We start from the raw sequence: 22,196 nt of genomic DNA on the forward strand, positions 1-22,196 counted from the left end.
TGTACAAGATTCACATAATTTTATTCTAAATATTTTAAACAAATTAGTGAATTTTTATAGCTCGTTTTCACAAAAAATTTTCCTCAATATTTTTAATTAATTACAGAACATATATTTATGTAAATAAAAAGTAATGTATATTTTTATCATAAAGAATTTTATATCAGAGAAAATGGTTTTTATAGAGTCGAAATTTATGAAGTTATTATATTGCAATTTATATAATAGTAATATAAAATACAATAAATAAAGCTTGAGGTAAAAATAAAAAAAGTAAAATATATATTTATGTGAATTCTGTTTATATTTTGAGAATGAACTTATGTTACATAATAAATATTACAACTTGGATAATTGAAAGAAAAATATAATTTTTTTTGTTAAAAAGAGAAGTTTTACACAGGTATCATTTATCATACATGAGCATACGTAAAAAAAAATTTAATGTAAATAACATTCACTCTTAAAAATTAAAAATAAAAATAATTCTCAATGAAAATAATTAAAATTAAAATATTTATGTATGTATGTAATTACATATATGAATATACATAAATATATTTTTAAATCATGAATATATATATATATATAAAAATATTTTTTTTCAAACATGCATGCAAAAATACTCAATTGAGGATAATTTTATACGAATTTTGGCCCCATTAAAAATTAAAAAAAAATAATAATTTTTAATTTTAAAAATATATATTTTTTTTTTATTTATTTATTTATTTATTTATTTATTCATTTATTTATTTTATTTTATTTTATTATATTTTTTTTTTTTTTTTTTTAAATATATATATATTTTTTTTTACATTTAAAAGATTTATTTTATGATGAAAAATTTTCTTATGTATCATTGTTTTTTATTATATTATTTTTGCTTTATTGTATGTAATTTTTTTTTTAAATTTACATTATTTTTTTTTTTTTTTCATATTTCATTATTTTGATTTACTTTACAAAAAAAATTTTTTTTTTGGGATTTTTGTTTTTATCCTAGGATGTAGTTCTATTTTTCCTAAATTTTTTTTTGGAAAAGTATTCTTTATAGAATACATCAAAAAAAAAGAAAAAAAAAAAAGTGATCATGGAAATCCTAAACAAGCATGGGAAGAGATTCTCACCCTGAACCCATTTAATAGCTGATTGTCTGCTCATTAGTACCTGGATAATTACGATAATAAAAAAATTAGGGGAAAAAAGACAATAGCGTATGGTTTGCTTCTCTAATTTTTTTGTAGTAATTAGACATGAACGTGAGGTCGTATATTGGATTGGAGCGGAAGTTAGCATCAGCGCTATCAATTTAAGCTCATTACCTTTCTGTATATGTAAAAAAAAATATAGGAAGTTTGTATTCTTTTTGTATTTTTTTTTACAAATACAGCAGAAAGATCCATATACTTCAATCAGTCTACCTAATGTTGCGCTATTTTATCTCTCAAGTCGGCCAGGAGATAGAGGTGTATCTTTTTCATAAATTTTTCAAATGTTTTTCTCTAAATTATATATTCATGTATAACAATGTATGAGTAAATTTAAAGGAAAACATATGAAAAATTGAATGAAAGGGAACACACACGGAGAATTAATACATTACGCATAAGTAATGTATTTTTTCGAAGTAAGAAAGAAAACTATAATTTATATATTACAGTTTTCTTTTTAAGATGGCTGGGATCTATCGACATTTTTTATAAAAGTTATATTAAAAAGTAACTGTTAATAAAAAATGTGTTAGTTTCATGCTGCAGTTAACTCTGCGTGAATACAATAACAGGTTGTTTCATTCCATGCATGAATGCGATAGATACAAAAGGCTAAGATACTTTTTTATTTTGAAAAGTTATCGAGATTCGTTCTGCCTCAAAAAAAATTCTAAAAAAAATTTCTTTTAGAATAATTGCACATTTAAAAATGGGTAGAAGGGTATAGAAGAAAAAGGAGTTAAAATTTTATTTATTTTTTAAAATAAATAAAAAATTAACTTTTATTTTTCCTTATGTTTGCTTAAAAGGTTTTTACCATGATATTAGAAACTAACTTATTCCTTATTTATTTTTAAATATAAATAAAGATTTGTTCTTATATTATTCTATAAAATAAATAAGAATATATTTCTTTATTTATTCTAAGAAATAAAGATTTATTTCTTTATTTATATTAGAAAATAAATAAGAATATATTTCTTTATTTATTCTAAGAAATAAAGATATTTCTTTATATTAGAAAGTAAAGATGTTCCTTATTTATTTTAGAAAATAAAGAATTATTTCTTTGTCTATATTAGAAAATAAATAAGGAAAAGTCTCCTTATTTATTATAGAATTTAATTAAAGAGATAATCATCTTTTTTTATATTCTTTTTAATAACTCTTAGAAAAACGTGGAAGTTTTTTAATGTGATTTAGATTTTATATGTAGTATAATTAAAAAAAAATAAGACGTAAAATTTCTTTTTGTAATTTTTTTTTTTAATTTCAAGTAACACTTTATATTGAATTTTTATCATCAAGGAAATTATACTTATAGGTACATTATATAATTGTAATAATGCCCGGATGGTACCTATTCATATACGGAGAATATATTTTTACAGCTTTAACCTACCTATTATGGATTTTATTTTTTATTATTTTTTATTCATGTTTTCTGTTTTTACTTTTTTTTTTTTTTTTTTTTTTTTTTTTTTGTTAGTATTCTATTTTGTCCCTGCTACATGTTCGTTTTTTACTTTTTTAGCATTTAACACGTTTAAAATAACTTTTAGGTATATTTTTTAAAGGAATTTTGAGGTATTCATATATCTTTTTATTATATAGAAAAATATACTTTTTCTATTGTTTTTTTTTTTTTTTTTTTGTGCTATTAACACATATTTTATTTTCAAAGCAAATTTGTTATATTTGAAAGTTTTTTGAACAAAATTTAAAAAATTAGAACTTTAAGAGGAATTTATGTAGTTAGTACTACTTAAAAAAGATATTTAAGTTTTTTTAGAAAAACAAAAGTTAGAATTAATTTTTTCTTTTTTTAGACACTATCAATTCAACATTATTGTGTAAAAATAGTTGTCTAATAACTTAAAAGTCATTTTTAATTTTTTTTCATTTGTAATTCATAACTGAAAATATATAAACGTGGTTAATTAGGAAAAAAAGAAAAAATTATTGTATTATTAAGAATTATTTTTTCTTGAATAAATTTTTTCTAAATTTAAAAAAAGAAAAAATATACATTTATACATACTAATTTATAGTGTTAAAAGGATCATGCAAGTTTTTTTTTTTTTTTTTTTTTTTTTTTGGCTCTGATAAAAAAAAATCTATAAAACTATCGAGTTTTATTTAAATGGTAAATTAATTTTTTTTAATTAAATATAATATGTTATAAAAATTCTTTTTTTATTCATTGAAATAATATATTTAAATTTTTTATTTTTCTTTTTATATTAATTTTGAAAAATAAACTTGAAATATACATATAATGAGAGATACATCTTTTATTTTTTTTTTATACTTCGTTAAAAATTTTGAAATATCATGTTAAAATAAAATGATTGAATTTTAAAAATTTTTAAATTAATTTAATAACTTGAAAAAAGTTAACTTTATTAAACTTTAAAAGATACTCAACAGTATCGCAAATACAATGGCAGAAATAAATGTGGAAACCAGTAAAAATGAAAACTGTATATCATGTAATAACTTGCTGGATTTATATAAAAATAAATATTCAAGAATAAATATAGAAAAAGCTAAATGTATATTAAAAGAACAATTTTCTTTTACAGAATTTAAACCAAAACAAGTAGAATGCTTAAATGCAATTAAAAGTTTTCAACATGTTTTAAACATAATGCCAACAGGAGGTGGAAAATCTTTAATATATCAAATTATTCCACTGATTATTGAAGGCATAAGTATTGTTATAAGCCCTTTAATATCTTTAATTCAAGATCAAATTAAATCTTTAAAAAAAAAAAATATTGTGGCAAAAACAATTAATAGTTCACTAAACAAAAAAGAAAATGAAAATATATTAACTCTTTTAAAAAATTATGACACAAATGAAATAAAATTATTATATATTACTCCTGAAACTGCAACAAGTGAATATTTTATTTCATTGTTAGAAGAACTTTATTTAAATCAAAGGATTTCTTTAATCTCCATTGATGAAGTTCACTGTATTAGCACTTGGGGATGTGATTTCAGAAAATGTTATAGAAATTTAAATAAATTACTAAAAATATGCCCATTTGTTAGGATTTACAGTTGTACTGCTACGGCAACAAAATATGTGGAAAGGGATATTATACTTAATTTAAATTTAAATAATGAAGAAAATAACAGTCTCAGAATTATTAGAACTTCATTTAATAGGCCTAATTTAAAATATGTTATTATATATAGCGATTTATTAAAAACGGAAAAAAAAAAAAATGTTTGTGACATTATTAAAGAAAAAAGAAACATTAACAAAATTGGAATTATATATTGTTTTAAAAGAAGTACATGTGACGAAATTTCAAAATACTTAAGAGAAAAAGGATTGCAAGCATTAAGTTATCATGCCGGTTTAACAAATAATACAAGAAAAAGAACTCAAGAGAAATGGTTAAATGGTAAAGTTAATATTTTAGTCGCAACAATAGCTTTTGGTATGGGAATAGACAGAAAAGATGTCTCTTTTATTATTCATTTTAATTTACCTAAATCTATAGAAAATTATTATCAAGAATCAGGTAGATCTGGAAGAAATGGAAATATATCCTTCTGTTATTTGTATTACTCTAAAGAAGATGTAGAAAACTTAGCTTACATAATAAAAAAAAGTTATGGAGATTTAGATATGCTAAATGTTGATATAGAAAAAAAATTTGAAAAAGAAATGTATAACTTAGAGTGTGTTCATAATTTGTGTATAAATGAAAAATGTATAAGGTCTCAGATTCTAAATCACTTTGGAGAAAATTATAATTCTTTTAATAATTTAAAAATTACGAATAATATAGATAATGATATGAAAAACGATGAAAACTATTGTTGTTCTTTTTGTTCTGACACAAAAGGATCTAAAAATAAAATTCAAGAAATAATAAAGTTATATGAGAAGAAAAATTGGAATTTCGAATCACATAATAATTATAACAGTTATAATAATATAAAAAAGTATTCAGATATTAATGAAAAAAAGCATAAATTGAGTGATGGTATAAATTCTGAAGTTGATGAAGAATTAGGTTATTATAAATTAAGTAACAAAAAAATTAAAGGATATGTTCCGTTTCAGAGCGCCTCATCAATAATCCCAAAGGAAATTAGAAACAAAGGAATAGTTGAAGTAATGAAAGAATTAGAGAGAAGGGAAGAATCAATGGAAAAAAAACAAAATGAAGAAAAAAGGATGAATAAAACAAATATAAATAATACAAATCTACATTATATAAATATAAAAAAAAAACATACATTATCATCCTTTAAAGTCCCTAGAAAGTTGTAAAAAAGGTTTATTAGATTGAAAATTCGTAAATATATATATTAACTTTTTTATTGTACAATTTTTTTTTAACAAATTTATACATATTCTCTGAAATCAAAAATTTATCCTACAATTTTAACGTTAGAAATAAATGAATTTTTATCACGATGATTTTCGTTTTTTTTTGTATATTTTATATATTAAAATTCTAATCACTTATATAAGAACATTGTATTAATAAATGTTAAAGCTAATATGCTTAATGTGTATTTATATATTTTTATTTTTTTATTTTTTTTTTGTGAAAATATTAAAACATCATATATTAAGTATACACAAAAAAAATATATTAACTTATATACTTCTCGTCTTTTCGTGTTTAAAGTATCAAGAAATAATAAAACAACTATATAATTTCTACATAAAGTCTGTACTTTTTATCATTAGTATACAAACTATATTTCTTCTTCAAAAAATTTCTTAAAAAAAAAGTCTAAACTAATTATTAAAATTGATAATGAAAAACAAAAATGAAAGTCTCATAACAAGTGAAAATTTTATTTTGTTTTTTTCTTAATTAATGAATAAAAAAAGAATTACTTTTTAAAATGTATAGACATTTTTCACTTTTGTAGTTTTTATACACTTTTCGTATATTTTTATAGCAGTGCTTTCTTTTATGTAATAATCTAATATTATGTAAATTAAATATTACATGATATTCTGTGTTGTAAAATATATATTATAGATCCTTTAATTTTTACATACAAAAGAGATGTAAAAAAAATAGTAAAAATATATATATATATATATCAAATAATTGTAAATATCTTTTTTTCAATTTTAATTAAAAATAAAAATGTAATATTCATCTCATATTAAAAATTTCAAAATATTAATTTTGATTTTATGTTTTTTATCTTTTTAGTAATTCCATATATTATTTGGAAGTCTTAATATATGTATAGAAAAAATTATAAAAAGAAATTATAAAAAACAAAAAAATATATAATTATTAAAATTATTTTCTAATATTAATAAATTTTTTTATATTTTAAAATTATGCTTCATACAACTATTTTTTTCTTAAAATAGAAAATAGAAAGATATACTAATTCTTTTTTACCTGTACTAGTTAATTTTTCTTCTTTTTTTTATAAAAAAGCATGAAGTAAAGCTTCATTTGAAAATATTTCAAAATCTCATAATATAAAAAAAAAAATTTTTAAATCTTAAAAATTCTATGCATGTTAAAATCATGTGTTCGACATTATATTTTCCCTGAATAATTTGGTACATTATGAAAAAAAAATAGCATATAGAATATTTACTGAGGTTAACTTTAAATTGAATTGTTCTTCTTAAATACATAAAATAAAATGTTGTTAATCTAATTTTTTTTTTTTTTCTTATATTGTTATTAATATGTATAAGTTTCTTCAAGAGGGTATGTAATTTACTTAAAAGCATATTTTTTCTCTAAATACTTTTGTTCATTGAAAACATGATCACAAAATTATTTTTTTACATAATTTTTTTTTTTCCATTTATTTAATTTTAAGAAAAAGCTATTTAAGTTAAAAAGAAAGATGAAAAAAAAAAAAAAAATTAAATTCTTGTAGCTATAATTAAATAAAAGAAAAAAAAAAAATAACTGTTTCCAAAAAAAAGAGATTTTGCACACAATTTTAAAGTGAAAATATTATTTTTTGTTTCACAAAAAGTATGTTAATTTATGAAATGTGAAATGTAAAAATACCTTATGAGTGAATAAAAATATTAAAATAATAAATTATTTTCAAATAGTTTATTTATTAAAAATATTAAAAGTAATTTTAATTAAAATTTAATTGTTTTTTATAATTCGGACCACAGAAAAATAAAACATTACCGCTGTTTTTAAAAAAAAAAAATCTGACTACACAGAAAGGTGATTCTGCACACATCTCTGTTTACAACTAAAATTTAAGAAATTTATTTCATAAAAAATGAATGAAATTAATGTGTTAAATATTAATCAAAAGTAAAAATACCATATTTATTAAATGAATAAAAATAAAAATTTTTAAGTAAAAAATTTTCTTTTAACATTTTTGAGTCATAAAAAAAAATAAAATATAATTTTTGATAATATTTTATTTTTGTGATCAGATCTTATCTAAAAAAAAAAAAGAAAATTGAGAGTTCAATGAAATATTGCTAAAATCAGTATTCTTTTAATTATAAACACACATATAACTAAAAATTAGTATGAAAATAAATGATATTTTTTTAAACACTTCTTATTTTTTTCTTTTTTTTATTTTCTCATTTATGATTAAAAGGTAAATTTGTTGTAAATGTACTATATTAACCTTTAAAAAAACAAATTAAATAGATATGTTCTTTTAATCACTCTCCATTTTCTTCAGCTTATTTTTATTTTTTTTTTTTTAATATTCTAATTTACAATAAGAATGCTAAAATATCAAATTCACTTTAATGTTTTCAATGTAATCATCTATATATTGAATTCTTTTAATTTTTTGTTTAATATTTTATTTCTTTTCATATAACTGTTTTGTTTATTTTTTTTTTTTTTTTTTATTTAAATAAATTAATAGCTTCTTTTTAAATAATTTACAATTTTCTCTTTTTTAAAATTTATGTTCTTATTTATTTTTTTTTCTTTTTGCACTTTTTAAAATATATAGATTTTTAATAAAATGAAAATTCGCTCATTTCTCATTTATTCCTTAGATACATACATGAAATTTATATAAATAGCATTTTCATGATAGGTTAATTTAACTACAAGAATACATGTCTTTAAAATAGGATAACCATTTTTAAATTAAGAATAAATGCAAATTACAAAAATTTCCTACTCAAATGAAAAATGACAATATATCTGAAAGGGAAGCCTTACTTAAATATAAATTAAATAATTCGAAAAAGAAACTAGACAGGGGTTGGAAAGAGAAAGTTTTAGCAATAATAAAAAAGGGAAATAAAAATGACGTACCCCAACATGGCGTTTCAAGTCATACAAATACTAAGAGCACATCAATATTTAATTTTGGAAAATTCAAAATTTTTGGTAGGTCTAAAAATATGTACAAAACAAAATCAAACAATAGAAAAGAATCTAGCATTAATTCTGACAATGCAAAAAAAAATATGGAAAAATTTTCATTAATAAAACAAAGTTCATGTGACAACAAACTTATTATTAACAGAAGCATTAGGAATAATTTTAACAAAAAAAGTACAATTAAAATACCTAAAAATGACATTAAGGAATTTAAAAAGTCTTTAAGTTCCATAAAAACTAAAGTAGGGACAAGATATTTAGATAATGACAAAAAAAATTCTGAACATTCAACAAAAGGTAATTATAATAATTCCAACCTAAATAATAATAGTAATAAACTACATTTAATGAAAAGTTTTGAAAAAAACAAAATAGTTACTCCATTTAAAGATTCTAAGAAAAATATAAATATAACTGAAGACAAACCTTTACTAAAAAACACTGTTAAAATAGAAATGAAAAATTTTCCTAAAAATTCTATAAATAATAATAATTTAAAGAGAAAAGAATTAATAGATTTCAATAATAATGAAAATGAAGATTATGATAATGATAAATTAAATTTTTCATCTGAAAAAACAATTAATAAATTAAATGATGAAAAAGCATCTTTAAATAAGACTAAAAATGAAAAATTCCTTCTATCAAAAAAAACAAATATGAGCATGGAATTAAAGAAAACTTATTCAAAAGATTTAGAAAATAGCAATATTAAAATAAATAAAATATGTTGTGATGTTAATAATAATAAAAATTCAAATATTATAAATAATCTAAAATTGAAGAAAAACGATATAGTTAAAAGAGCAAATATGGTCGTAAAAAAACAAAAAATTACAACAGATGAGTTATTGGATGCAAATAATATAAAAAACTTACGCCGTATAAATACAAAAGAATTAATGAGTATGGATGTTCCATTTAAGATAGATCCTCCTAATTTATTTTGCGAATATGCTTATAATATAAGGTTAAGATATATTCATTATATAATTAATAGTATAAAATATATATTATGTTTTAATTAAAGGCTAATAACTATATTTTAAAAATATAGTTTTTTTATAATTGTTTTAATTAATTTACAGTAAATCTTTAAATAGTATTTCATATTTAATTTAATTAAATATATATATATATATGTAGTATTGTTTCAAATTCCATTATATATATATATATTTTTTTATAACAATCTTAATTATTTTTTACGTAAAGTTGTAATTGCAGTGATATACAAGAAAATGATTTTTATTCTACTTATGTATATATTTATATTATATAGTATCTTTTATTCATTATCAAAAATTTTTTTTTATATTTTAAAATTTTTAAAATTCAGTCCTGTGTCACCTATTGAAGAAAGAATTGATATGATATATTCTATTTTGAATAATCATAAAAATGAAATAATAACGTTATTAAAATTGTGCATAGATAATAACAAACAAGTAAGAATGTTTAAAGAGAATAATGAACATAAAGAAAAAAAAAAAACAAATGTATCTTCTTATTGTAAAATCTCATAATATATTTTTTTTTTAAATGTTTTAGTGTTCTGAGATATTAAAAATAATTTTAGATGCCTTAATTGAAGGAGAAGATTCCATTGTTTCAAAATTAAATAAAAACAAGTACAATATATTATATGCATATATTATATAAATAATTAAAATAAATATATTTAGCGTAGTTAATAATATAACTGTATGAATAAATAAAAAAGACTTTAAGTTTAAAATATAAAAATTATTAAATATTATTTGTAGGCCTTTACAGGATGAAATAATTATGGAATTGGAACAAGTTTTAGAGTCTGTCAATGAAGATTAAAAATATTTAAAATAGCATTTTCCTAAATACATATTTAAAATTAAAAATGTGAATTATTTGTATAATTAAAATTAAAGTATAAAAAAAAATTTTATTTTATTTCTTTTATAAAATATGAAAATCAATAATATAATATAAGTTTAAAACGTTAAAAATTAAAAAAAAGTAATTTTAAAAGAAAAAATTAAAAATTTATCTTTTAAAAATAAACAAAATTCACTAAGAAAAGTGAGCATAAACTAAAGCAAAAATATATACATATATTCATAAAAGAAAAGAAATTTCAAAATTAAAAATATGGTTATAATCACTTCTAAAATAATTCCACTATTAATATTTAAAATTTAAAACAAAAAAGTTTATCCTAGTATATTAAAAAAATAATATACATACACAAATAATGTTTTTTATACAATATATTATTTAATAATTTTTTAAGTATTCTTGATGCATTTTATAATCATTCAAAGGCAAATCTAAACAACCTGGAGCAATTTTATCAACATCAATCATAGCCTTTTCTAAAATTTCAGAACACTGAAGTGTAGATGCATAATTTCTTATATATACATCCAATTTGTTTCTAAATAGCCTATGGCCTGGCATACCTTTTAATATACCCAAAATTGGCTTTAACAATTCAAATGCACTAGCTACATTATAAAAAATAGAATTCTCTTCTAAATATGATTTATATGCATTTAATGCTGTTCTTCTACTATATGCAGTATCTGGAACTTTCTCATTATAAATTAATTTATCTGTTTGGTATAAAATAGTAGTATTTTCCATACATGCTCTACCTATCATAACTCCATTTAGTGGGTTAATGTTATAATTTTCAACAAAAACATAATTATTTTGATTTAAATCATTATTTTGTGGCATATATCCATTTAATAAAGCTGTAGCTTCTTCTATAGTCTTTACACCTCCATTTAAGGTAAATTTTAAATTAGGATAAAGCTTACATAAATCATATACTTTTTTATATTCTAATGGTGGTATTTTTCTATTTTTTTTTGGATCTAAGCCTTTTAACCAAGCTTTTCTTGCATGAACAATAAAATGATTACACCCTGCTGATGATACCGTTTCTATAAAAGATTTTAAAAATGAAAAGGAATCATAATCATCAACTCCTGTTCTTAATTTAACTGTTACAGGAATTTGAACTTTTTTTTTAATTTCATAAACAATGTTTCTAACGTGTTCTGGTTTTTTCATTAAAGATGCACCAAATGCTCCTTTATTAGCTACTTTTGTACTTGGACATCCTACATTTATATTTATTTCATCGTATCCAGCTTGTTCAACTAAAATAGCTGCTTCCGACATGGAAGTTATGTCACATCCTCCTAACTGACAAACTATAGGATGTTCATTATCATTGAAACCTAAGTATTCTTCTAAATTATTTAAATTATATAATAGTGTATTATCAACTATCATTTCAGTCCACAATTGAGCTTTTTTAGTAAAAATTCTTACAAGTGCACGAAAATGCCTATTAGTTACATTTATCATAGGCGCTACTTGTATAAAAGGTATTACTTCATTTTTATTTTTCCAATAAGATGAATTTAAATAAGTGCTTATATTTTCAAATTTAAAAATATTTTCACAAGAGCTTAACATTTCTCCTGTATTATTTTCTTTTAATGTTAACATATTGTTTTTATTTTTTATTTTTGTAAAATCAGTAACTTTATTAAAACAATATATATATTTTTTTGAAATATTTAGCCATAATTTTTTTTTTTTTTTATATAACTTAACCTTTTCTATATATACTCTTACAAGAGTATATGTTTTTCTTTTCAATTTAGTTTTACCATGATTTTTTAAAAGCAAAAAATATATACATAAAATGAATCCTATCAGTTTAACTTGCATTTAAATTTAAAAAAAAAAAATTTCATGAAATTCTCATTTTTTTTTTTTTTTTAAGTTTTACTTTATATTTCTCATTATATTAACCAGAAATGATACAAGCCATAATTTAAAAAAAATTCATAATTTTTTAAATAAATTTTAAAAATTTAAAAAAAACGAAATAGTATATAAGTTAATATAACATTATATTAAGAATAAAATTTTCATGTAGATTTAAAAAAAAGATGTTTCAAAAAAATATAGCATGTTGTACTAAATTTGCTTTAAAAAATTATAGAAATTTTTTTTTCTTAAACTTTTTATATCTTTCTTGAATAAGTATTATACATACATTTTGTTTTGATATTATCTATATAATTTTTGATTGATGCAAAAAAAACATATGTTTTTATTTATTTTCTTTAAACTGTTTTTTTTTTAATAAGCTTAAAAATAAAAAAATATGTTGAATTTTCTTGCTTTTTTATTTCAAATATTTATCCCATTTTTTTTAAATATTGTTTGTTTATATTTTAAAAACATATTTATATGAAATTTTTATAATAAATGGTTTAAATAAATTTTTTTAAATGAAGAAACTTTTTTAACTATATATTATAATTTTATAATTTACTTTTTTTCAATATATTTTATGTTTTCATTGTAAAAAGTACTTGAAAGATATAAAAAAAAAAAAAAGTAAGCTGTAGTAATATTGTTCTTAAATTTTAATAAATATTTAAAGTTACTAAAATTAATAGTCAGAAAACCTCAACGTATATGAAATTTATATATATTATAAAATAAGTTTTTTATATATATAACCTTCTTTTGAAAAAGATAAAAAATTTTTAAATATATATTGTTATATTCTTTGTATTTCATTTTTTATTTCATCTAATTTGTTTTTATTTAAAAAAAATTTATTTTTGTTCTATGATTTGCATTAATTTTAAGAGAAATAAAATCAAAATTATAAGTAAGTGAAACAGAATAAAAAAATTACATTCTTTCAAAAAATTTTAAAGGCAAATATTCATGAAAAAAACTCAAAATACTTGTTTTAAAGATATTGTGCAAATTACATCCAAAAAAAAAAAAAAAAAAAAAAAAAAAAAATACACTATTTTTTTATTTTTTTTTTTTCGAAAGTAACATACTTCATTTTATTGGCTTATTAATAAGATTTTTAAACTTAAAAGAGCAATTTTTTAATCTGAATATTTAATTCATTTTTTTTATTTTTTTTTTTTATAATATTTTGAGTAATTATTATATATCCAAATAAAAATATTTATACATTACATATTTAAAAAATATTTATTGGAATATTATAATTCTATAAATATTGTGGAAGATATTCATTAAAATTTTTTTTAACATTTAATTATTTGGTAAATTAAAAATATTTTTTTTTAATATTAAAGTATATTGCTGTATAGGTATGTTCTTTTTTTAATAAGTTGAAATATATATTTTATTTCTATGTGCAAATCATTTTATTAAAAAAAATATATACTGTAATATATATATATATAATTTGTTTATGTATGGATGTCAAACTTAAGAATAAATTCGTTTATTTGTTAAATAAAATAAGCACGAACATTTTTGATTCTGTGCCTCTAACAAGAATATTTGCATAACTTTTTAAATTATATTTTTTGTTTTTTTATCTTTATTTTTTTTAAATTTATTATTAAAAATAATGTGCATTGTTTTATTTATATATTAATTTTCATATAATTTCCAAGATATTAAAAAGTGTTAATTGAATTAACTAAGCATAGTTCAAAGAAATTTTAAAATTATATACACTCTCTTATTATTGGAGTTATAAATCCAAAATTAATTTTTTTCACTGTATTTATATATAATAAAATAATTAAAGTTTATTACTATCTTTTAGTATTTTTATTATTAATTTGCTAAATTCTGTTTACTGCTAACATTTTTTTATTTATAAGGTATTGCACATTATTCTCACAAAGTTTATTTGATTTATCAAAAATTAAATTTGTATTATTATATTATAAAAAAAAAAATTATAAAAGTTTAAAAGAATCCAAAAAAACCATAAGATCCATAAACAACATTAAAAATAACAAAAACAAAGAGAATTATAAAAATAGGCTACAAAAAAAAAAAATAAAATAAAATAAAAAAAAAATAACCATATTCGCCAAAATAAAAAAACTATTATTTGAAAAATAAAAATATTTTAGAATTACAGAAATATAGATACATAGAATGACTAAAAAAAAATTATTATTTTGGAACATTCATGATTTATATTTTTAAAATAAAATAAAAAAAAAAGATGGGATTCCTCAAAATTGGAACACCATTAAGTTGGGAAGAAGTTCAACATGTAAAATCTTTAATACGATTATATGGTCTTTTGCAATTTGTTCATATATACAAATGCAACAAGGATAGAGTGGATAAAAACATAATGTTTGGTGATGAAATAGAATATATTATTATAAAAAATGATGAAACTTTAAAAGAATCGTCTGCTCTTTTATGTGCTTCAGATTTGATCGATGAAATGATGAATTTAGAAAGTGTTACAGATTGTCAGTATGGTTCTCATTGGACTCCTGAATTCTCTTCATTTACTATTGAGGGAACTCCATCTGTTCCTTTTAAATTTGATATTAATTCTTCTTCATTTGTTGAGGATTGCATGAGAATAAGAAGAAGTAAATTAAATAATGTTCTGAGTGCTATAAATGGTGTTAGAGCAATTACATTACCATGCTTTCCAAATGTGCTTTTGGATAATAGTCTTCTTATGGCTAAAAGAAAAAATTATGAAAATAATAAAAGAAAGAACGAAAAGTGTAAAGTAGAATCTATAGAAACATCAATTATAGAAAATCTTAACTCAAAAAAAAATGAAAAAAATTATATTGAATGCACAAAAGCAGTTAATTCCTTAAATGAAGATAAAAATTCTATTATTGATGCTATTACAAATGAAATGGAAGAAATTAAATCAGTTAATTTTGTAAACTCTGATATAACATTTCAAAAAAGTGATGAACTTTTATTACAAGATATTTATGGTGAAGAGGGTGATGGGACAGAAGTAGGAGGAATAAAACAAGAACAAAAAATTGAAAAAGAAGAGGGAAAAGATAATGAACATGATATGTTTATGAATACAATAAAAGGAAATTTATCATTTGATTGCGAACTATTTAAACCAGAAAATATAAGGCCATATAGTAAAAGTTGTTTAATATCAGATATGGTTATAAGTCCACATGCTAGATATATTACTCTAACAAAAAATATTAGAGAAAGAAGGGGAACAAAAGTTATATCTTTTAATCCTATATATAAAGATATATATACGGAAAATTTGAAACATTGGGATTTATCACTTGATAAAAATGATAAAAGACTTTTTAAGAAAATAAAAAAAAAATATATTTTAGATGATCATTTAATTTGGAATAAGTCAATGAACAATATAAAAAATTCTAAGAATAATGAAAAAAAAATAAACGCATCTAAAAATACAGTTGATATAGCTAACCAAAGTGATATAAAACTATATAAAGATAATATAGAAATAGAACGAGAAAGTGTAAACTACTTAAAAAATAAAGAAGAAAATCTAATGGACACAGTCATAAAAAATAGCCTATTTAGTAATTTAGATGATGAAGAGGATTATATATATGTTTATGATAGGAAATTTATTGAAGAATATTCTGAAAAATCAAAAAATCCAGTTAAAAATTATATATATTTGGATGCCATGTTCTTTGGAATGAGTATGTGCTGTCAACAAATAACGATGTCTTTTCCAACTATAGATGATGCGAGATATTTATATGACCAACTAGCTGTTATTGCACCTCTTTTTTTAGCATTAACTGCTTCTACACCATATCTGGGAGGATTTCTTACAGAAACTGATACAAGATGGAGAGTTATTTCAAATAGTGTTGATTGTAGAACAGAAGATGAATTATCTTATATATCAAAACCAAGATACTCAGGAATATCATTATATATATCTAATGAATTACCTTTGAAAAGCAATTACTATTTTTACAATGACATTGATATAGTCCTTGATAAAAATATTTATGACAAGTTAAGAAAAGAAAACGTTGATGATTATTTAGCTAGGCATATATCGTCTCTATTTGTAAGAGATCCAATTGTTGTTTTTAAAGGGTCATATAATGAAAGTGATATTCTATCCATTGAAAAAAAAATTAAAGAGTTTAACAAGAGTAACATATTTAAGGAAGAAGAGAAAGATACTAATACATCTAAAAATAAAAGTAAAGAAAGTAGTATGCACGATATTTATTTAAGTGATAATTTTGATTTCTTAGAAGATTATGAAGAAAAAGTATTGTCATCACATCAGCATTTTGAAAATTTTCAAAGCACTAACTGGAATAGTGTTAGATTTAAACCTCCACCAATCCTTGACAATCATTTTAATGGACCAAGTTCTATTGGGTGGAGGGTAGAATTTAGAACACCAGATATTCAAATTACTGATTTTGAAAATTCTTCCGTTGTTACATTAATTATGGTTTTATCGAAATTTATCTTAGAAGAAAGGTTAAATTTATATATACCAATGTCCTTGTTGGAAGAAAATTTGTATAGGTCTGCTCACAGAGATGCTATAATAAAGGAAAAATTTTATTTTCGCAAAAATTTAAATTATTATACAACTGATAATGAAATTGAAGAAAAAAGCATCTATGACATTTTTTTTAATGAAAAGAATGGAATTTTTTTTTTGTGTTCAAAGTACATTGAAAAAAAATTTAAGGAAGGAACATTGAGCCAATCTGCGAAAAATAAAATAGATGAATATATTGAATTTATAAAATTGAGATGTAATGGAAAAATATCTACAGGTGCTGCTTACTTAAGAAATTTTATTTTAAATCATCCATCTTATGAAAAAAACTCTTATATCAATAGTAAAATAAATTATGACGTATGCAAATTAATAGCAGATATAGGAAAGGGATTAATAATCCCACAAGAACTATTAGGAGTTTTTGTTGACCCATACAAAGAAAGAATTAAAAGCGATTTGCGGCAAATAAATGAAAGCCAATATGTTAAATCCTTGGCATACAAATTTATATCAGGGGAAGATTATACACAATATTTACTTCTTAGTGAAGTTATTAAGCAAGATAAAGATTATTACACATGTACAAAGCGCACAAATTATGAAGAGTCAACAGACAACACATTGGAATTTGGAAAAAAGCTATACCAGTTAAGTGCATAATTTTTTTTTATTTTATTTTTTACAATAACACTACACTGTAACGTTTTTATTGATTATTAAGCTTATTGATTGTTAATAACATTTAAAATAATAAAAATAAAATTATGTAAAAAACCTATTTAAAATTCACCATTTTTATTTATTTATTTTTTTTAATTTTTTAATTTTGCGTAATTGCTTGAAAAGGAAAATTTTTTTTTCTTTTTAAAATTTAATTTTTCAATAAAAAATTAAGGGGCATAAATATTAATTTCTTAAATCCTAAAAAATTTCATGTGCATAAAATGAATATATAATAAGTAAACATAAGTAAAATGAAAAAAAAAAAAAAGTTTATTTTATTTTCTTTTAATATTTTTTTTCTTTCTTTTTTTTTTTTTTAATTTTTATTATTTTTTTTTTTTTTCTTTTATTTTTTGTTTTTTAGTCTTCATTATCGTCATCTTTTCCATCATCTTCATCGCCATCTCTATCATCATCTTTATCTTCATCATCATCATCTTTTTCATCATCATCATCATCATCATCTTCATCTTCATCTTCATCATCATCATCAAACTCTTCATCAAAATCTTCTTCAAAATCTTCAAATTCATCAATACCTAAATAATATGACAAAGGATTATGCCATATTTCTCTTCTTATTAATTCTCCTAAATCAGGTTTATCTTGTAATTCTTCAGTTGTAAACCATTCAAATATTGACCACTTAGGTATTTCATTATCTAAGTCTGACCTATTATTTGTTACTGCTGCAATAGGATTTTTTCCTTCTTTCCATTTTATACGCGTACATTCAACAACTTTTTCTTGATTATTATCAAAAGTTACATGTTTAACTAACGTTAATGGTTCCATAAATTCTTTTGCTTTTTCACCAAAAATAAATGTTATTTTATAGGATCCATTATTATCCATATTATCTTTTAAGTCTAATTTGATTAAATGTTTTAAAATTTCAATATCTTCAGGTACTATGTCACTTAAAGCTGGATGTTTTCTTAATGTATTAGCCCAAAATCCTGGAACCTTTCCAATAATTTCTTCTCTTTTTTCAAACAAAGGCTTTTTTTTTTCATCATACTGCTTCTGTATATTCATCTGTTCATGTGCACATTTTATATCTAGCTGTTCGATATCTTTTTGAACTATACGAAAAAAAAAAAAAAAAAAAAGGAATAATATGTTTTTTATTTATTTACGTATTTCATTTTTCGTAATTTTTATTTTTATAAATATTAGTTTATTTAATTCTTAATTGTTCATGCTTTTTTTTTTTTTTTTTTTTTTTTTTTTTTTATATTTTGTTTCATATATTATATGTTTAAGCATTTAATGTAGGATAAAATTTTATAAGTTTATATTCATTAAGTATACATATATATTTATTTATTATTTGTAATTAATACAAATTAAAATTTATAATAAAATACTATATATAGTGTTTATTTGATAAAATTATTTTAGTTAAATTTTTTTTTCTCTTATATAATATTACTATCTTCAAAATCTTTCATATATGGTACTAATGGGTCATCATTATCAATTTTACTGTATAAAAATGATAAAAAAAAAAAAAAAAAATATATATATATATATATAATATATATAAATGTATTTGTACATATATGTATGGATATATTAGCGAATATATATATATATATGTATATAAATAAAATATAGTTATAATGATAATATTAGTATATACTAATTAAGATTTGCTTTTTTTTAATAATTCTTTATATTTAATTGAAATTCCAAACGAATTCATATTATAAATAAAAATAATACACTTTCAATTAATTTCTCTTTGAAATGTAACATGTATGAATTTTAAAGTAAATATATAAATTTTATATTCTTAAAGATAATCTATCTTACGTATGTTTGGGATCTGTTGTATTTTCTGCTGAATTCTCTGAGCGATCTCTTTTCATTTTTAATTATTTTATATTGATATGATTAAAATATGAAAAATTAAAAAAAATGCGTTAATTACAATGATCTTTAAATTATTAAATTTAAAAGGAAAAAGATAATTTTTATTTTTCTTAATATTAATAGATATAAAATAAAAGATTCATTGATAAAAAAAAAATTAATGAAAAATAAATTTATATAATTATATATTCAAAAATATTATAATAAAAAAAAAGCTATAATAAAATTAAAATAAAATTAGTAATGTTAATAATATATATAAATAAATAGCAGCAAATATAATATATTAAAAAAAAAAATATAGTGCAAATATATTTTATGAATTAAAAAAAAAATAGAGTTCTTTATGTACTATTTTGCATTAGTATAATTAATATTAATTTTTATTTTATTAATTTTGCATGTATAAGGTGTTTTTTATTTATACATATTTTGTAAATAGAAATACTTTTAATTTTGTAATCTATACTTTATATTTTCTTTTAATTTTTAAAAAATAATAACAAAATATAATTATTTATATTTTTTTTTTTTTTTTTTTTTTCGATTTGATGTGAAAAATTTATGTTTACGCTTTAAAATATTTATCAAACGAAAACCTCTACTAAAATTTAGCTAAAATATATTATTTTTTTATAAACTTTATTTAAAATTTTTTTTTTCTTTTATTATATTTTATATGTATAATTTAAATAAGCAAAATTACTGTTTTAAAATTATAAATGAAACAGAAATTTCATTTAAAATTTTTATATTTTAGTTAATTCCAGCTAATAAATGTATTTTCTACCAGAAATAATAATTTAAAATATATATAATATTATTATATTCACACTTCTATATGTTAAGAAAAATAAATATATGTATCTCGTATAAAATAATTTTACAAGTATTAACTACAAGTTTTTTTTCATAACCTTTTATTTTTTTATATGGTAATTCTTAACTTTTTAAACTTAATGGCATCCTAAAAGAATTTATTATAATTAATTATCTTTTTCTTCCTTTTTTTTATTTTTCTTAATACACACATAATTTAATGATTTTTGAATTACAAAAATGAATAATTAAATTTTTTATCGTTTTGAAAGTATTCTGCAAACTTTAAATAGATATATATATATATTTTTTTTTTCTTAAAATATCAACTTTTTGTTATTTGTATTTATATATTTTAATATTAAAATAAAGTAAGTTTGTAAAAAGGAAATTAATTTTTTTTTTACTTTTCTAAATTATATTATATTAAAATTTCTTTTTCTTTTTTTTTCTCTCTCCACCTATGAAATTTCGTATAGCTAATTTTTGTATTATAGAAAAAAAAAAAAAAAAAAAAACTTTCTTATGTTTTTCTTTAGCTGGCGTCTTATTTTAAAATTAAAGAAAATTTTTAAATAAAAAAAACAAAGCTAAGATGTTAAAATTTTATATTCATTAAGTTAAATTATTTAAATAGAGAAGTACTTGTGTACAATATAATGGAACACAATTATCATTACGCATTTCTTTTTAGAAAAAATTTGATCGTCATAAAGATATCAAAAACTTTAATTTCATATATATTTTTTTATATCTAAATATATACTTACATATTATATATATATAATTATTTTTCTGTAATGATGATTTAAAACTACATAAAAATTTCAAATTCTCTCTAGCTGAAAGAGTATTTTACTAACTAGTTTAAATTAAACTTTTAAGGAAAAGTAAAATAAGTATATTTATACTGTTTATTATAGAAAATTAAAAAAAAAATGAAGTTCTAATGCTAATACTAAATCTAAAAATATCATAAATTGTATGCCATAGAATTATCGTCTTTTGGCAATACTACTTTTTATTCATTTATTGTAATCTATTATACTTGAATAAATAATATATGTAACAATTTCTAATAAAAATTCTACACACAATAAAAACTCATTACAAAAAAATGCCACACAAAAAAAATATATTGAAGTTATGAATATTATATATAAAAGTATCAAATTAAAAATTTTCTTTTGTGATATTTAATTATCTGTATTCTTACTGCTAGAACTTTCGAATTGCAAAAAAAAAAAAAAAAATATAAGTAAATTATAAATGATTTTTATTATATATTTATAAGAACTTTTATTTTAAAGTATCCATGAAGTTTGTTAATATTTCAATTTTTTTTAATATCTTCTTTGACTTTCCTATTTATTTTTACTATTATTTAAATAATAAAATGCTCAGAACTTCTTCATACGTATTAAAGCAATATTTTTAAAATATATTCTTCATCTTCTTTACAATATTTTATTATAGCTATTTAAATCATTATAATTGTGCATATTAATTGTGTTTTATTTTAAAATATAATTTTTTAATATCTTATCAGAAAAATTCAACCCTTATTTTACACTGTAAAAAAGCAAAATAATTGTACAACCAAATAAAACATGCAAATTTAGGAGCAAAAAAAATTAAAAAAAAAAAAAAATATATATATATATATATATATATATATATATATGTATGATATATATAAAAGAATAAAGTATCAACAAATTTTATATTTTTTATATTTTTTAAAAAAATGCAAAATTATTTCATGTGATTTGCATAATGAAAGAAAAATTAAAATAAATTAATAATTAATTTTGAAATAAATTTAAAGTTTTAGTTATTAATATATATATACATTATTGCAGGCAATTTATTTTCTATTAG

The 22,196-nt window shown here is 19.2% G+C and overlaps 5 protein-coding genes and 1 non-coding gene across 6 annotated transcripts; 4 read left to right on the forward strand and 2 right to left on the reverse strand.

Annotated features, from left to right (window-relative positions):
• The first annotated feature begins 1,078 nt into the window (after positions 1 to 1,078).
• On the forward strand, positions 1,079 to 1,756 carry PGAL8A_00431300. Its single transcript, XR_003699239.1, has one exon.
• Positions 1,757 to 3,657: 1,901 nt separating this feature from the next.
• Positions 3,658 to 5,511, forward strand: RECQ1 (ATP-dependent DNA helicase Q1, putative; the record flags this gene model as incomplete). Its single annotated transcript, XM_028673045.1, has 1 exon — positions 3,658 to 5,511. The coding sequence occupies one exon, from the start codon at positions 3,658 to 3,660 to the stop codon at positions 5,509 to 5,511; it is 1,854 nt and encodes a 617-aa protein (XP_028529537.1).
• Positions 5,512 to 8,361: 2,850 nt separating this feature from the next.
• On the forward strand, positions 8,362 to 10,393 carry PGAL8A_00431500 (conserved Plasmodium protein, unknown function; the record flags this gene model as incomplete). Its single annotated transcript, XM_028673046.1, has 4 exons — positions 8,362 to 9,533; positions 9,903 to 10,011; positions 10,115 to 10,194; positions 10,330 to 10,393. 4 exons carry the CDS (start codon positions 8,362 to 8,364, stop codon positions 10,391 to 10,393), a joined length of 1,425 nt encoding a protein of 474 aa, XP_028529538.1.
• Positions 10,394 to 10,816: 423 nt separating this feature from the next.
• On the reverse strand, positions 10,817 to 12,289 carry PGAL8A_00431600 (dihydrouridine synthase, putative; the record flags this gene model as incomplete). The annotated part of the gene is made up of 1 exon (XM_028673047.1): positions 10,817 to 12,289. The coding sequence occupies one exon, from the start codon at positions 12,287 to 12,289 to the stop codon at positions 10,817 to 10,819; it is 1,473 nt and encodes a 490-aa protein (XP_028529539.1).
• Positions 12,290 to 14,588: 2,299 nt separating this feature from the next.
• PGAL8A_00431700 (gamma-glutamylcysteine synthetase, putative) lies at positions 14,589 to 17,555 on the forward strand (the record flags this gene model as incomplete). The annotated part of the gene is made up of 1 exon (XM_028673048.1): positions 14,589 to 17,555. One exon carries the CDS (start codon positions 14,589 to 14,591, stop codon positions 17,553 to 17,555), a length of 2,967 nt encoding a protein of 988 aa, XP_028529540.1.
• A 423-nt stretch (positions 17,556 to 17,978) lies between these two features.
• PGAL8A_00431800 (nucleosome assembly protein, putative) lies at positions 17,979 to 19,492 on the reverse strand (the record flags this gene model as incomplete). Its single annotated transcript, XM_028673049.1, has 3 exons — positions 17,979 to 18,703; positions 19,054 to 19,106; positions 19,437 to 19,492. 3 exons carry the CDS (start codon positions 19,490 to 19,492, stop codon positions 17,979 to 17,981), a joined length of 834 nt encoding a protein of 277 aa, XP_028529541.1.
• Between the last annotated feature and the right edge of the window lie 2,704 nt (positions 19,493 to 22,196).

The sequence above is a fragment of the Plasmodium gallinaceum genome (genome assembly GCF_900005855.1).
Source record: "Plasmodium gallinaceum strain 8A genome assembly, contig: PGAL8A_v1_119, whole genome shotgun sequence".
In the NCBI taxonomy this organism is placed as follows: domain Eukaryota; phylum Apicomplexa; class Aconoidasida; order Haemosporida; family Plasmodiidae; genus Plasmodium; species Plasmodium gallinaceum.